Source organism: Camelina sativa, chromosome 11, assembly GCF_000633955.1.
Source record: "Camelina sativa cultivar DH55 chromosome 11, Cs, whole genome shotgun sequence".
NCBI classification, from domain to species: domain Eukaryota; kingdom Viridiplantae; phylum Streptophyta; class Magnoliopsida; order Brassicales; family Brassicaceae; genus Camelina; species Camelina sativa.
Window position 1 is genome coordinate 5,831,203 of NC_025695.1, and position 14,439 is coordinate 5,845,641.

The following is a 14,439-nucleotide window of genomic DNA, read 5'->3' on the forward strand; positions in this document are numbered from 1 at the left end:
ATCGTTGCCTGCAAAATTTGAGTCAAAAATTTCTGCAGTTGAAGAAGCTCATAATTTAGATGAGATGGCTTTTGATGAGTTTGTTGGGATTCTTAAAGCTTTCGAATTAAGCAAAGCATATGAAGCTGAAGGAGTTAAGAAGAAAGATGATGAAGTTAAGGAAGCAATAAAGAAGGAAGTTGACATTGGAGTAGCTCTTAAGGTATCATCTTGTGAAGATTCAATGGCCATGTTATCAAGACAATTTGCTAAATTTCTGAAGCGTAAGGGCGAAGAGAAGAAAAGTAGAATGGGTGAAGAGATGAAGACTTTATCAAAGAATGTTCAATGTTTTGAATGCAAAGGATATGGTCATGTACGGTCTGATTGTGCTAATCTACAAAAGCATAAGAAGAAGGCTATGAATGTTGTTACTAGTGATTCTGAAACTGATTCAGATGAAGAAGAAGATCTGAAGAATTTTGTGGCGTTTACAACTTTTGAAGATAGTTCTGAATCAGCGTCTGCAACAGTGTCTGCAACTGCTTCTGAATCTGCAGCAAAACCTGCAACTGCAACAGAGCATGAGTCTGAGAGTGATAGTGATTCAGAGGATATGAGCTATGAAGAACTTGGTAAGAGTTATGAGAAGTTGTATGCACATTGGCTTAAGGTAGTTGAGGATAATTCAGTTTTGATTAAGGAGAAGCTCGTGTTAGAGGCTACAGTCGTTGAAGCAGAGAAACATGCAACAGAGAAGGGCGAAGAAGCATTACAAGCTAAAGTGCAGCTTGAAGAAACTCAAAAGAATTTGAGGATGCTTAATAATGGTACAAAGAAGCTGGATCATATTCTAAGTATTGGCAAGACAGATAAGTGTGGTCTTGGATATGAAGGAAAAGTTTCAAATTCAGATCCAGTGTTTGTTTCAAGTGGAAAAATCACGTCTGCTTCAAAGCGTATTTCAGAGACTACTACAGAGGCTGCTTCAGAGATGATATTTGTGAAAGAACGTGGTACAAAATTTTCTGAATTGCAGAATGCACCTAGACAAGTGTTTCGACCTGTTTGTCATTATTGTGGTGTTGTTGGGCATATTAGGCCAAGATGTTTCAGATTGTTGAGAGAGAGAAGCCGAATGGAGAATGCTTATGATGTAAGGTTTCATGGTCCTACATGTTATCATTGTGGAGTTCAAGGACATGTTAAGAGGAATTGTTTCAGATTCATTCAAGGAGTTAATCATGGAGGTCTAAGGCGCAACAAGATTTGGGTTAGAAAAGATGAGTTCTATGGAGGTTGTGTACTAGGCTATCAACCGCGTATTGCAAAGCGGGGAGAATTTTCCTGTTAGTTTTGACCATGTTGTGACTCATTCAGGGGGAGAATGAAGATGTGTCTGGTGATGTTGTTTAAGTGTTTGAACTGATGAGTTCACAAGCATAGTCAAAAAGGGGGAGAATGAAGATGTATTGGTCTGTCTGAAGTAGTGTCTGTGTGATTCAAGACGTGATACAAGATGGCTGTTGTTTTATGTGCGTGAGAAGTTTCTAGAAGACTTGAGAAGGCAATATTGAAGGACGGTTTGAGGATAAATTGAAGAGGAAAACTACTATTTCTTTGGTTGATTAAATTGGAGTTTTACAAAGAAAAGGAAAATAGCAAAAAGGAAAAAGTATTTTTCTTATGAGATTTGGAAATCTTCTCCTATGGTGATTAGGAAGTATTGATGGGTATATAAGGAGGTGTTAGGCACGTCCTAAAGAAGCAAGAGAGCTGAGGCATAAAGGTTAGAATCCTAGAGAGCTTTCTGTTGGTGTGCGGCTTAGTTTCGCGGTTTGGTGCTTGTGTTGTTCAAGCTTCTTTGTTCGTCGGTGTGACGTGTGTGTGAAGGTTGCTCAAGAGAGTTGAAGATCTGAAGTCTAGGCTCAGGGGGAGTTTAGCCCAAGGTTAGGTTATCTTGGTTTGAATCTAGGCTTGGTGTTAGTCTAGTTAAGGGTAGAGAATTATCCTTAAGATTTCATGTTATAGAACGGAGCGGTGAATTAAGAGGGTTGTGCTTAATTTACGCGTTTGCGAATAGGTTGTATTTGCTTTCTTGTTCTAGTGGAATCGAAATCTGGACGTGGTCCCGGGGAGTAGGAAAAACCGAACCTCGTTAACAAAGTTCTTGTGTTCTTTACTTTCTGCTCTTTATTATTGCCTCATCCGCATTTACAAGTGGTATCAGAGCGGGTTCTCGATAGAGATTCAGTCTTGTTTCGGGTAGATCAAGGGTGAGGGTAGTTTAGGAAGTAAGGAAGAGCTTTGAATCAGTTGTGATGACTTCATACAGAGAAGGCACGTCTATGACAAGACCACCGTTGCTTGATTCATCTAATTATGGATATTGGAAGGTTCGTATGCAAGCGTTTATTAGTAACCTTGATGAGGATTGTTGGAATTCGATTGAGCTTGGTTGGGAGCCCCCTAAATTCGTGGATGATAAAGGAGTTGAGTGTCTTAAGCCAAGAGATAAGTGGACTGCTGCAGAGAAAAAGCTATCAAGTTGCAATTCGACAGCCAAGACAGCGATTTACAATGCTATTGATTCAAGCCACTTCAAGTTAATCTCTCAATGTGTATCAGCTCAGAAAGCGTGGAAGTCATTGGAGAATATGTTTGAGGGTACTTCAAGTGTCAAGAGAACTAAGTTGGATATGTTGGCTTCACAATTTGAGAATCTAAGGATGGAAGAAAAAGAAACTGTGGCTGAGTTCAGTGCTAAGTTATGTGATATATCTAATGAGGCTTTTGCTCTTGGAAAGCAGTACAAAGACAAAAAGCTTGTGAAGAAGCTGAAGCGATCGTTGCCTGCAAAATTTGAGTCAAAAATTTCTGCAGTTGAAGAAGCTCATAATTTAGATGAGATGGCTTTTGATGAGTTTGTTGGGATTCTTAAAGCTTTCGAATTAAGCAAAGCATATGAAGCTGAAGGAGTTAAGAAGAAAGATGATGAAGTTAAGGAAGCAATAAAGAAGGAAGTTGACATTGGAGTAGCTCTTAAGGTATCATCTTGTGAAGATTCAATGGCCATGTTATCAAGACAATTTGCTAAATTTCTGAAGCGTAAGGGCGAAGAGAAGAAAAGTAGAATGGGTGAAGAGATGAAGACTTTATCAAAGAATGTTCAATGTTTTGAATGCAAAGGATATGGTCATGTACGGTCTGATTGTGCTAATCTACAAAAGCATAAGAAGAAGGCTATGAATGTTGTTACTAGTGATTCTGAAACTGATTCAGATGAAGAAGAAGATCTGAAGAATTTTGTGGCGTTTACAACTTTTGAAGATAGTTCTGAATCAGCGTCTGCAACAGTGTCTGCAACTGCTTCTGAATCTGCAGCAAAACCTGCAACTGCAACAGAGCATGAGTCTGAGAGTGATAGTGATTCAGAGGATATGAGCTATGAAGAACTTGGTAAGAGTTATGAGAAGTTGTATGCACATTGGCTTAAGGTAGTTGAGGATAATTCAGTTTTGATTAAGGAGAAGCTCGTGTTAGAGGCTACAGTCGTTGAAGCAGAGAAACATGCAACAGAGAAGGGCGAAGAAGCATTACAAGCTAAAGTGCAGCTTGAAGAAACTCAAAAGAATTTGAGGATGCTTAATAATGGTACAAAGAAGCTGGATCATATTCTAAGTATTGGCAAGACAGATAAGTGTGGTCTTGGATATGAAGGAAAAGTTTCAAATTCAGATCCAGTGTTTGTTTCAAGTGGAAAAATCACGTCTGCTTCAAAGCGTATTTCAGAGACTACTACAGAGGCTGCTTCAGAGATGATATTTGTGAAAGAACGTGGTACAAAATTTTCTGAATTGCAGAATGCACCTAGACAAGTGTTTCGACCTGTTTGTCATTATTGTGGTGTTGTTGGGCATATTAGGCCAAGATGTTTCAGATTGTTGAGAGAGAGAAGCCGAATGGAGAATGCTTATGATGTAAGGTTTCATGGTCCTACATGTTATCATTGTGGAGTTCAAGGACATGTTAAGAGGAATTGTTTCAGATTCATTCAAGGAGTTAATCATGGAGGTCTAAGGCGCAACAAGATTTGGGTTAGAAAAGATGAGTTCTATGGAGGTTGTGTACTAGGCTATCAACCGCGTATTGCAAAGCGGGGAGAATTTTCCTGTTAGTTTTGACCATGTTGTGACTCATTCAGGGGGAGAATGAAGATGTGTCTGGTGATGTTGTTTAAGTGTTTGAACTGATGAGTTCACAAGCATAGTCAAAAAGGGGGAGAATGAAGATGTATTGGTCTGTCTGAAGTAGTGTCTGTGTGATTCAAGACGTGATACAAGATGGCTGTTGTTTTATGTGCGTGAGAAGTTTCTAGAAGACTTGAGAAGGCAATATTGAAGGACGGTTTGAGGATAAATTGAAGAGGAAAACTACTATTTCTTTGGTTGATTAAATTGGAGTTTTACAAAGAAAAGGAAAATAGCAAAAAGGAAAAAGTATTTTTCTTATGAGATTTGGAAATCTTCTCCTATGGTGATTAGGAAGTATTGATGGGTATATAAGGAGGTGTTAGGCACGTCCTAAAGAAGCAAGAGAGCTGAGGCATAAAGGTTAGAATCCTAGAGAGCTTTCTGTTGGTGTGCGGCTTAGTTTCGCGGTTTGGTGCTTGTGTTGTTCAAGCTTCTTTGTTCGTCGGTGTGACGTGTGTGTGAAGGTTGCTCAAGAGAGTTGAAGATCTGAAGTCTAGGCTCAGGGGGAGTTTAGCCCAAGGTTAGGTTATCTTGGTTTGAATCTAGGCTCGGTGTGAGTTTAGTTAAGGGTAGAGATTTATGCTTAAGATTTCATGTTATAGAACGGAGCGGTGAATCAAGAGGGTTGTGCTTGATTTACGCGTTTGCGAATAGGTTGTATTTGCTTTCTTGTTCTAGTGGAATCGAAATCTGGACGTGGTCCCGGGAAGTAGGAAAAACCGAACCTCGTTAACAAAGTTCTTGTGTTCTTTACTTTCTGCACTTTATTATTGCCTCATCCGCATTTACAAGTGGTATCAGAGCGGGTTCTCGATAGAGATTCAGTCTAGTTTTGGGTAGATCAAGGGTGAGGGTAGTCCAGGAAGTAAGGCAGAGATTTGAATCAGTTGTGATGAATTCATACAGAGAAGACACGTCTATGTCAAGACCACCGTTGTTTGATTCAACGAATTACGGATATTAGAAGGTTCATATGCAAGCGTTTATTAGTAACCTTGATGAAGATTGTTGGAATTCGATTGAGCTTGGTTGGGAGCCCCCTAAATTCGTGGATGATAAAGGAGTTGAGTGTCTTAAGCCAAGAGATAAGTGGACTACTGCAGAGAAAAAAGCTATCAAGTTGTAATTCTATAGCCAAGACTGCGATTTACAATGCTATTGATTCAAGCCACTTCAAGTTGATTTCTCAATGTGTATTAGCTCAAAAAGCGTGGAAGTCATTGGAGAATATGTTTGAGGGTACTTCAAGTGTTAAGAGAACAAAACTGGATATGTTGGCATCACAATTTGAGAATCTAAGGATGGAAGAAAAAAAAATTGTGGCTGAGTTCAGTGCTAAGTTATGTGATATATCTAATGAAGCTTTTGCTCTTGGAAAGCAGTACCAAGACAAAAAGCTTGTGAAGAAGCTGAAGCGATTGTTGCCTGCAAAATTTGAGTCAAAAATTTCTGCAGTTGAAGAAGCTCATAATTTAGATGAGATGGCTTTTGATGAGTTTGTTGTGATTCTTAAAGCTTTCGAATTAAGCAAAGCATATGAAGCTGAAGGAGTTAAGAAGAAAGATGATGAAATTAAGGAAGCATTAAAGAAGAAAGTTGACATTGGAGTAGCTCTTAAGGTATCATCTTGTGAATATTCAATGGCTATGTTATCAAGACAATTTGCTAAATTTCTGAAGCGTAAGGGCGAAAAGAAGAAAAGTAGAATGGGTGAAGAGATGAAGACTTCATCAAAGAATTTTCAATGTTTTGAATGAAAAGGATATGGTCATGTACGGTCTGATTGTGCCAATCTACAAAAGCATAAGAAGAAGACTATGAAGGTTGTTACTAGTGATTCTGAAATTGATTCTGATGAAGAAGAAGAACTGAAGAATTTTGTGGCGTTTACAACTTTTGGAAATAGTTCTGAATCATTGTCTGCATCAGTGTCTGCAACTACTTCTGAATCTTCAGCAAAACCTGCAACTACATCTCAAGATGAATCTGATAGTGATAGTGATGCAGAGGATATAAGTTATGAGGAACTTGGAAAGAGTTATGAGAAGTTGTATGCACATTGGCTTAAGGTAGTTGATGATAATTCAGTTTTGGTTAAGGAGAAGCTCGAGTTAGAGGCTAAAGTCGTTGAAGCAGAGAAACATGCAACAGAAAAAGAGGAAGAAGCATTACAAGCTAAAGTGCGACTTGAAGAAACTCAAAAGAATTTGAGGATGCTTAATAATGGTACAGAGAAGTTGGATCATATTCTGAATATTGGCAAGACAGAGAAGTGTGGCCTTGGATATGAAGGAAAGTTTCAAAATCGGATCCGGTGTTTGTTTCAAGTGAAAAGATCACGTCTGCTTCAAAGCGTACTTCATAGACTGTATTTGTGAAAGGATGTGGTACAAAAATCTCCGAATTGCAGAGTGCACCTAGACAAGTATTTCAACCTGTTTACCATCATTGTGGTGTTGTTGGGCATATTAGGCCAAGGTGTTTTAGATTGTTGAGAGAGAGGAGCCGAATGGAGAATGCTTATGATGTAAGGTTTCAAGGTCCTACATGTTATCATTGTGGAGTTCAAGGACATATTAAGAGGAATTGTTTCAGATTCATTCAAGGAGTCAATCATGGAGGTCTAAGGCGCAATAAGATTTGAGTTAGAAAAGATGAGTTCTATGGAGGTGGTGTACTAGGCTATCAACCGCGTATTGCAAAGCGGGGAGAATTTTCCAGTTAGTTTTGACCATGTTGTGACTCATTCAGGGGGAGAATGAAGATGTGTCTGGTGATGTTGTTTAAGTGTTTAAATTGATGAGTTCACAAGCATAGTCAAAAAGGGGAGAATGAAGATGTATTGGATGGCTGAAGTAGTGTCTGTGTGATTCAAGACGTGATATAGGATTGTTGTTGTTTTATGTGCGTGAGAAGTTTCTAAAAGGTTTAAGAAGACAATATTGAAGGACGGTTTGAGGATGAATTGAAGAGGAAAACTACTATTTATTGGGTTGATTAAATTGGAGTTTTACAAGGAAAAGGAAAATAGCAAAAAGGAAAAAGTCTTTTTCTTATGGAATTTGGAAATCTTCTCCTATGCTGATTAGGAAGTCTTTGATGGGTATATAAGGAGGTGTTGGGCACGTCCTAGAGAGGTAAGAGAGCTGAGGCATAAAGGTTAGAACCCTAGAGAGCTTTCTGTTGGTGTGCGGCTTAGTTTCGCGGTTTGGTTCTTGTATTGTTCAAGCTTCTTTGTTCGTCGGTGTGACGTGTGTGTGAAGGTTGCTCAAGAGAGTTAAAGAGTGAAGTCTAGGCTCAGGGGGAGTTTAGCCCAAGTTTAGGTTATCTTGGTTTGACTCTAGGCTCGGTGTGAGTTTAGTTAAGGGTAGAAATTTATGCTTAAGATTTCATGTTATAGAACGGAGCGGTGAATCAAGAGGGTTGTGCTTGATTTACGCGTTTGCGAATAGGTTGTATTTGCTTTCTTGTTCTAGTGGAATCGAAATCTGGACGTGGTCCCGGGGAGTAGGAAAAACCGAACCTCGTTAACAAAGTTCTTGTGTTCTTTACTTTCTTCACTTTATTATTGCCTCATCCGCATTTACATTAAATACTTCTTCTTGTTTTTATATATATAAATTTGGTAACAAAAAAAAATTCGATGTTGTTTTAAGGTTTTACGATGGTTTCATCTTCGAGAGAAATTATCGAGTCTCCAATTTCTGAATACGGACACAAATGTATGCATTGGTGCGTCTAGGAAAAAACAGAACCAATGGGAACGTTTTCGCTATCTTTAACTATCTTGTAACCAATACAATAAAAATTGGATGTGTTTCTCTTCAGTATTGACACCTCAGCATTTTGGAGCTGACACCTCAATTGAAACAGCTAGCCAATTAAATTATAAGAATTAATACAGCTCAACTTTGATATCCAATAATATTCATCTCTCCTTCCATATCACTTTTTTAGTTAATTTACTGTATTTTAAAAAATGGCCCAAGCCCAAGAGGCTAATAGCAAAATTCAATTACATAGGAATCTAATTGTACTCATAATTAAAAGCCAAGTAAATAGTCCAAATCGAGTGAAAAAATGATTGTTGTTCAATTATTCAGCAAACTGAAAAATTATGAGAACATCCAATATTCGATCTCTGCTTGTGATTAATTGTGAGAACTACGGTAAAGTTTGTTTTTTCTTTCCCTTTACATTACTTTCCATTTATACTCTAAAATATTTTACTTTAACAGAGACAATAGGAAAAATTGGAATATTGGATGTTCATTTGACATAACAAAGTAATCAGCCAAAATGACGATGTTGCTTTGTATTTTTCGGAGACGCACTTTGAATCCGGTAAGAGATACGGTAAGCTACAAGGCTTTACAGATTGGAATTATCTCTGGCAATAGAAAGATAATGAGAGGTAAGAGTATGAACGCCATGAAAAAGCTACAACGAGGAAATATAGTTAAAGTATGTGCTAAAAGTCAACACTATTCAAAAATTATCCTCAAAATAATTAAAATAAAACAATAAAAAAACATTCCCGCGGCGTAACGTGGACACGATTCTAGTTAAATTAAAAGAGGAATTTTTGACCAGATAAAAATGATTCCAAATTTCTAACGATGTATGTCATAACCTCTCTGTTTTGGAACATATTTTTAATTAGGAACCTTTTTATTAAGGCATTACATAAATATTTATTCATACATGGAAAGAGAGAGGAATAAAAAAACAATTGTGAGAAAAGGAATAAAAAAACATGGAAATCCATTCATAGCTTATTAGAAGTTTGACTTCAAAAAAAAAAGTTTGACTTCAAATATTTTAAAACTTAAGTCTACAAGAAACAACATTAATAAGCATTTTATATAGACCCACTCAATGTTTGATTGTCAAAGGAAAAATAAAAACAAGCATTTTCACTCTTGTTTTTCATCATATTCTTTATCATGTTTGCTTCTGGTATTATTTCTGCTTTGTTTTTTAATTAATTAGGAATTATGAAGAATACATGACTGCCTAGCATATTTCTGTAATATCAATAAGAAACCACATTCATTATCCTTCTTGATTTGTGACAAGACATTAATTTTGACAAAACTCTCAAAATAATAGGATCATTTATGTTATAGTTATAAATTTCTCTAATGGTTCCTTTTGCAGGTACTAAATAAATAAATAATAATAATCATGCGTTTAATTTTACAGTTGAAAATAAGATGAACACAAAGACATGCATGGAGAATCTCGGTTATTGCGAGGGTACCTCGCAGCAATGTGATGAGAGATGTAAGGCTAAGCACGGACCAGAGGCTGAAGGTGAATGTGATGTCAAGGATCTAACATGCACATGCTTTTATCCGTGCGGACAAGGCTCATCACCTCTGGAGTTCGAAAAATGTTACGGTGGAGCTGGCGTGTGCGGCGATAAATGTGGTCCTCCGTGTTGCAACCAAAACTGTGCGGAAAAGTATTATGAAGGAAGTGGATTTTGTGACAGCATTGGCCATATTTATTTATGCAAATGCCAATATACTTGCTTTTAATTTTTCTAGAATAGACAAAACCCATCAATTCTGTCATTCTTTTTTCTTGTTTCAACTTGGATGTGGCAAAACTAGTAATAAATAATAATAATTATTAAAATTTCACTTGTGGATGTTCATTGTTTATATATTGTGATGTCTAAAGATCAACTAAATATAAATGTTAAAATGTTATTCGCTAGGTCCGGCGTTTAACGCGAGTGGATGAACTTTTTGAGAAACCTCAAAAATGAACGGCAAGTATTTTTTTTTGGTTGTGCTGGTCAATGTAATCGTTCATGGTACTGTATTACTTATTTTGAACTTAGTAAATAAAATATTTTTGATAGAGGACAAATCAGTATTTTGTGATTCTTTTTCGTTATGAACGGCAAAAACATTATGTTATTCATACGTACGTACGTAGAACATTGGACAGTTTATGATGTTTCCACAAACAAAGCATATAATATACTACTAGGTAGTATAGCACGGGCCAATATGTTTATTATGACTTGAAATTACTAATACAAAGTTTTAGTAAATTTCAGATTAATTTGCAGTTTTCAACAGGTCATCAAATTAGTGTGTATTTCTTTTTGACATTTGATTTTAGTTATCATGATATTGACACTGACATAAACCCTTTTCTATTATTATATAATTAATTCTGGCCTCTATTTTCTCCTCCCGGGTATCTCCTCTCCTCCCGGGTATCTAATAACCTTGGTACTGCATTTTCCTGTAGTATCTGTAGTCTTAAATTTATGTTATTAAAAATTTGTAATTATCTTTTAAAAATTGTAAATTTTAAAGTTTGGACAATTAGATTAAACCAAATTTATAACGAATATAATGAATGTGCCTATTTATCGAAGTTCTCTGATATTATATATAATTTATACATTGTTAAATAATTCCTAAAATATAGTAGTAGAATATGAAAGATAAAAATATGTGAATAAAATTAAATAAACGAAACTAAATATGTCTATAAGCATGAAAAAGGTAATTTGTGGAGTACATAAACAAAATAGGAATTTAGAAATTTATTTGATAGATGAAATTAAATAAGAAAACCAAAAAACCAAAAAAAAAAAAAATATGATCAAATAATTTAAACGAAGAACAAAACTATTTTATTTAAAAGAATGGAAACAGAGTAAAAACAGAGTCTTACGAAGTTATGCAATTTTGTGGATCAAATATTTTGGAAAACCTCTTTGAAGACGACATTCCTTGTTTTCTTTTCAGGTTTTCCTTTTGGGTCAGTAATGAGAATTTTCAATCCTGATTTACTGCTTACACGGGACATGACTACATATAGCTGACCATGAGAGAAAACCGGTCTGGGCAAGTATAAACCAACATTTGAGAGATACTGACCTTGACTTTTGTTGATAGTCATTGCAAAAGCAATGTTTATCGGAAATTGTTTACGTCTCATTTTGAAAGGCAAACAAGTATCTGATGGTATTAATACCATACTTGGTAAAAGAACAATTTTACCAACTCTCGTACCTGTGATGATTCTTGCTTGTATAACATGATCAGCTATTTGTGTAATCTGTAGTCTTGTTCCATTCATTAGACCTCCATGAGCATCAATATTTCGTAACAACATTATTGGACAACCGATTTTCAAACGAAGAGCATGGTTTGGCACTCCTGAAATCCTAACTGAGTTTAGGAAATCCAGGTTATAAGCAGGATTGTCTTTATTCCTTTTATCTGCAGGATCAATACTATCTGAACTTAAGTAAACACTTTCCTCACCTGTTAAAAAATCAACGATTGAAACAAAACTATGAATAATTGTAATAGACAAAATCCAGAAATGTCATATATTATATAGTAAATAGAGAATATTTTGAGTAAACTCTTACTAACCTTCTAAAATGGAAATCATGTGGTCGTTTATAGTGTTGACATCATCATTTGTAGGAAACAAAATAGCTCTGCTTTGAAAATAACTGGAATCCTTGGGAGTATGTAACGAATTACCATACACTGCATTAATGATCGATTCAATTGGAGAGTTTACTTCTGTGATAAGCAATTCTTCTGGGATGTCAATATCAACAACTCCATCATTTGGCTCATTAAGTCTTCCTTCTCCAACATCAAGAATCCATTTCGAGAACTCTTCAATCTCCCTGGCTTCATTTGGAGTAATCTTTTGCAGCAACCTCATATTTCTTGTTAGCCTTAACACTTTACACTGATTCCAAAGGTAAGATGAGTTTAGCGATGAGTTAACTATTTGTTCTCGACCAGCACCAACAATAACATGAAGTATCTGACGGAAATCACCACAAAAAATAATGACCTTTCCCCCAAAAGGTTTATCTTCTGGATCACGCATTATATCTTTCAAACTTCTATCTAAAGTCTCAAAGCAGTATTTACTCATCATTGGAGCTTCGTCCCAAATTATCAACTTGGCTTCTTGGACTAATTCACCTAAATCAGAAGACCTTGACATTCTGCACATAGAAGTATCATGAACTTCAAGAGGAATGCCAAACCTTGAATGAGCTGTTCTGCCACCTTCTAACAAAAGAGAGGCTATCCCGCTAGATGCAGTATTAAACACTATTTCACCCCTGATCCTGACAGCTGCAGATAAAACTTTCCAAAGGAATGTTTTACCAGTTCCACCAAAACTATATAAGAAAAATACTCCACATTTATCTTTGAAAACAGAGTTTATGATCTCATCATATATCTTCTTCTGCTCTTCAGTAAGCCTATTTAACCACTCCAGATGATTCTTTTTAAAATCAGCTTGATTGATGAATCTCCACTCATCAGCTATTAACTGGTTTAAGACAGTAATATTCTCATTCTGTAGTTGGGGCATAGTCTTAAAAGACTTAAGTGAAGAACCATTTCTTTTCAACTGTTTGTTTATCTCTTGTAGACAAAATATTTTCCTTTCTTCATCACTCAATGTAAGCTCTGTAAAATAAGATTTGATTAATTTATATACTACAACTAACATCATTTTTTTTTTAAATGTATCTTAAAAAGATAGAAAATGTAATGAACCTGGTCGTTTTAATTATTCTCTTTTACGCCTTAATTTGTCCTCAGATAACATAGTCCAAGTTTCTTCCCACACAATATGAGGAGCACTTAGCACGGCGGAGAGAAGCATCCTGACAAACATTTTACGAACGAACTTTGCAGAAAACATGAAGTGTGCTTCTTTGATACCTTCAATATATTCTTTGTCATCATCTAACAATCCAAGAGCGTAACATGCTTCACGATACGATTTGTGTATAACACCATTAACTGTTTTAATGTGATCAAAACTGGTAGGACCTCTGACTGAATTGAGAAGGATCCTCAAATGGTATGCATCGTCTATCGTCGGAGGAACGTAGTTAATTCTCCCTATAGCAAATGCTCGTGTTTTTCTTCTGAAAACAACTTTCTCCTTCCCATCCCATATAAACTTGCTTGGTATTTCTTCGTATAATAAGTTTCTAGCTTCTTCATTACACTTATTAAGTTCAAATAAAGCAAGAAACTGAGATTCATCAAGAGTGTCATGATCCATGACATCCTGTGTAGACTCACCTTCCCGAAAATAAATAGGATGTTTGCCTTCCTGATGGAAAGTGAGTGGGACAACAGCGGTTTGCCTATAATGTATTGGGTAAGCTAAAATCCTCCACATAGCCTCACACACAGATACATATCTTCAAAACAGGGAAAGAAGCTGATTTAGAATGAATTATATAAACAAAATTTGAACGAAGGAATACAATTTATTTACCTGCCATCGAAGTAATCTTGTATTTCGTCTTTTGATGCTGGTGTATTCTCATTTTGAAGATTCATCTGACCTTCTTGAGTTCCTTTTTTTTTTATGAGGTTCAACAATGACACCAACTCGATCATTACCTTTGTGAACATACTTAAATATGTACTTCACTGAACCTGTTTGGTTGCACCACTCCACATTTATCTGAGCATGATATTTAATCAACAAAAACCGATTGTAAGGGACAACATATCGGTTATCACATTTGAAACCATTCTTCTCGATAAAACGCCCATCATTTCTTCTTCTATAAACCGGGTAACCTTCCTTGTCAATGCTGGTGGTTTTAAAATTCTGTTTTGGGTAAAATTTTGAACAGCTACCTTCTTCCATGCAAGGAGATGAGGGGTAAGCAGCACCACATGGACCATGAATCATACATTCTGTTATTATATTGTAGAGTTCTAGATCTGTTTCTTTGTCTGGAATTTCAGCACAAATCAACTTGTCAATTTCGTCTGCAGTAGGGAACTTACATTTGGGATCCATCCACACTATAATATGAGCATGCGGAAAACCCCTTTTTTGAAACTCTACTGTGTACATAGCTGCACAATAATATAAATGTTATATATTAATATGTAATGTTATAAAAGAAAGTGTAATTGTTTAATTAAAAATGAAAAAGCTAAAGAATTTAAACCTGAAACTGTTTTCCCAAAAATATGTTTTCTTGTGATGTCATCCATTAGATTCTCAAGCTTGATCTTGAATATTTTGCAAATGGTGTCTGGCCTATCTTCAGCCTTTAGCTTTCTCTCATTCACAAATCTTACAATTTCAGGCCACTTAGGATTGCATGTGAATGTAATAAAGAGGTCTGGAAACCCAAACTTCTTACATGTAGCCA

At 36.0% G+C, this 14,439-nt stretch overlaps 3 protein-coding genes across 3 annotated transcripts; 1 reads left to right on the forward strand and 2 right to left on the reverse strand.

The window, feature by feature from the left end:
* On the forward strand, positions 9,140 to 9,775 carry LOC104727667 (defensin-like protein 183; the record flags this gene model as incomplete). The annotated part of the gene is made up of 2 exons (XM_010446753.1): positions 9,140 to 9,191; positions 9,438 to 9,775. Coding segments are annotated over 2 exons (390 nt in total), but the record flags the coding sequence as incomplete, so codon positions are not given.
* On the reverse strand, positions 10,956 to 12,617 carry LOC104727668 (ATP-dependent DNA helicase PIF1-like). Its single transcript, XM_010446754.1, has 3 exons — positions 11,645 to 12,617; positions 11,276 to 11,530; positions 10,956 to 11,221 (listed from the first exon to the last, which is right to left on the reverse strand). Exons 1-3 carry the CDS (start codon positions 12,615 to 12,617, stop codon positions 10,956 to 10,958), a joined length of 1,494 nt encoding a protein of 497 aa, XP_010445056.1.
* Positions 12,819 to 14,078, reverse strand: LOC104727669. Its single transcript, XM_010446755.1, has 3 exons — positions 13,706 to 14,078; positions 13,542 to 13,623; positions 12,819 to 13,464 (listed from the first exon to the last, which is right to left on the reverse strand). Exons 1-3 carry the CDS (start codon positions 14,076 to 14,078, stop codon positions 12,819 to 12,821), a joined length of 1,101 nt encoding a protein of 366 aa, XP_010445057.1.

What these genes read in the sequence shown, in the direction of transcription:
- LOC104727669 (XM_010446755.1), bottom strand. Translation starts at nt 14,078, where the DNA reads ATGGATCCCAAATGTAAGTTCCCTACTGCAGACGAAATTGACAAGTTG. An exon ending in GGAGTGGTGCAACCAAACAG is followed by an intron (nt 13,624 to 13,705) that starts GTTCAGTGAAGT and finishes TAAAAAAAAAAG; the next exon opens with GAACTCAAGAAGGTCAGATG. An exon ending in CAAGATTACTTCGATGGCAG is followed by an intron (nt 13,465 to 13,541) that starts GTAAATAAATTG and finishes CCTGTTTTGAAG; the next exon opens with ATATGTATCTGTGTGTGAGG.
- LOC104727668 (XM_010446754.1), bottom strand. Translation starts at nt 12,617, where the DNA reads ATGCCCCAACTACAGAATGAGAATATTACTGTCTTAAACCAGTTAATA. An exon ending in CATGATTTCCATTTTAGAAG is followed by an intron (nt 11,531 to 11,644) that starts GTTAGTAAGAGT and finishes ATTTTTTAACAG; the next exon opens with GTGAGGAAAGTGTTTACTTA. An exon ending in ACAAGCAAGAATCATCACAG is followed by an intron (nt 11,222 to 11,275) that starts GTACGAGAGTTG and finishes TAATACCATCAG; the next exon opens with ATACTTGTTTGCCTTTCAAA.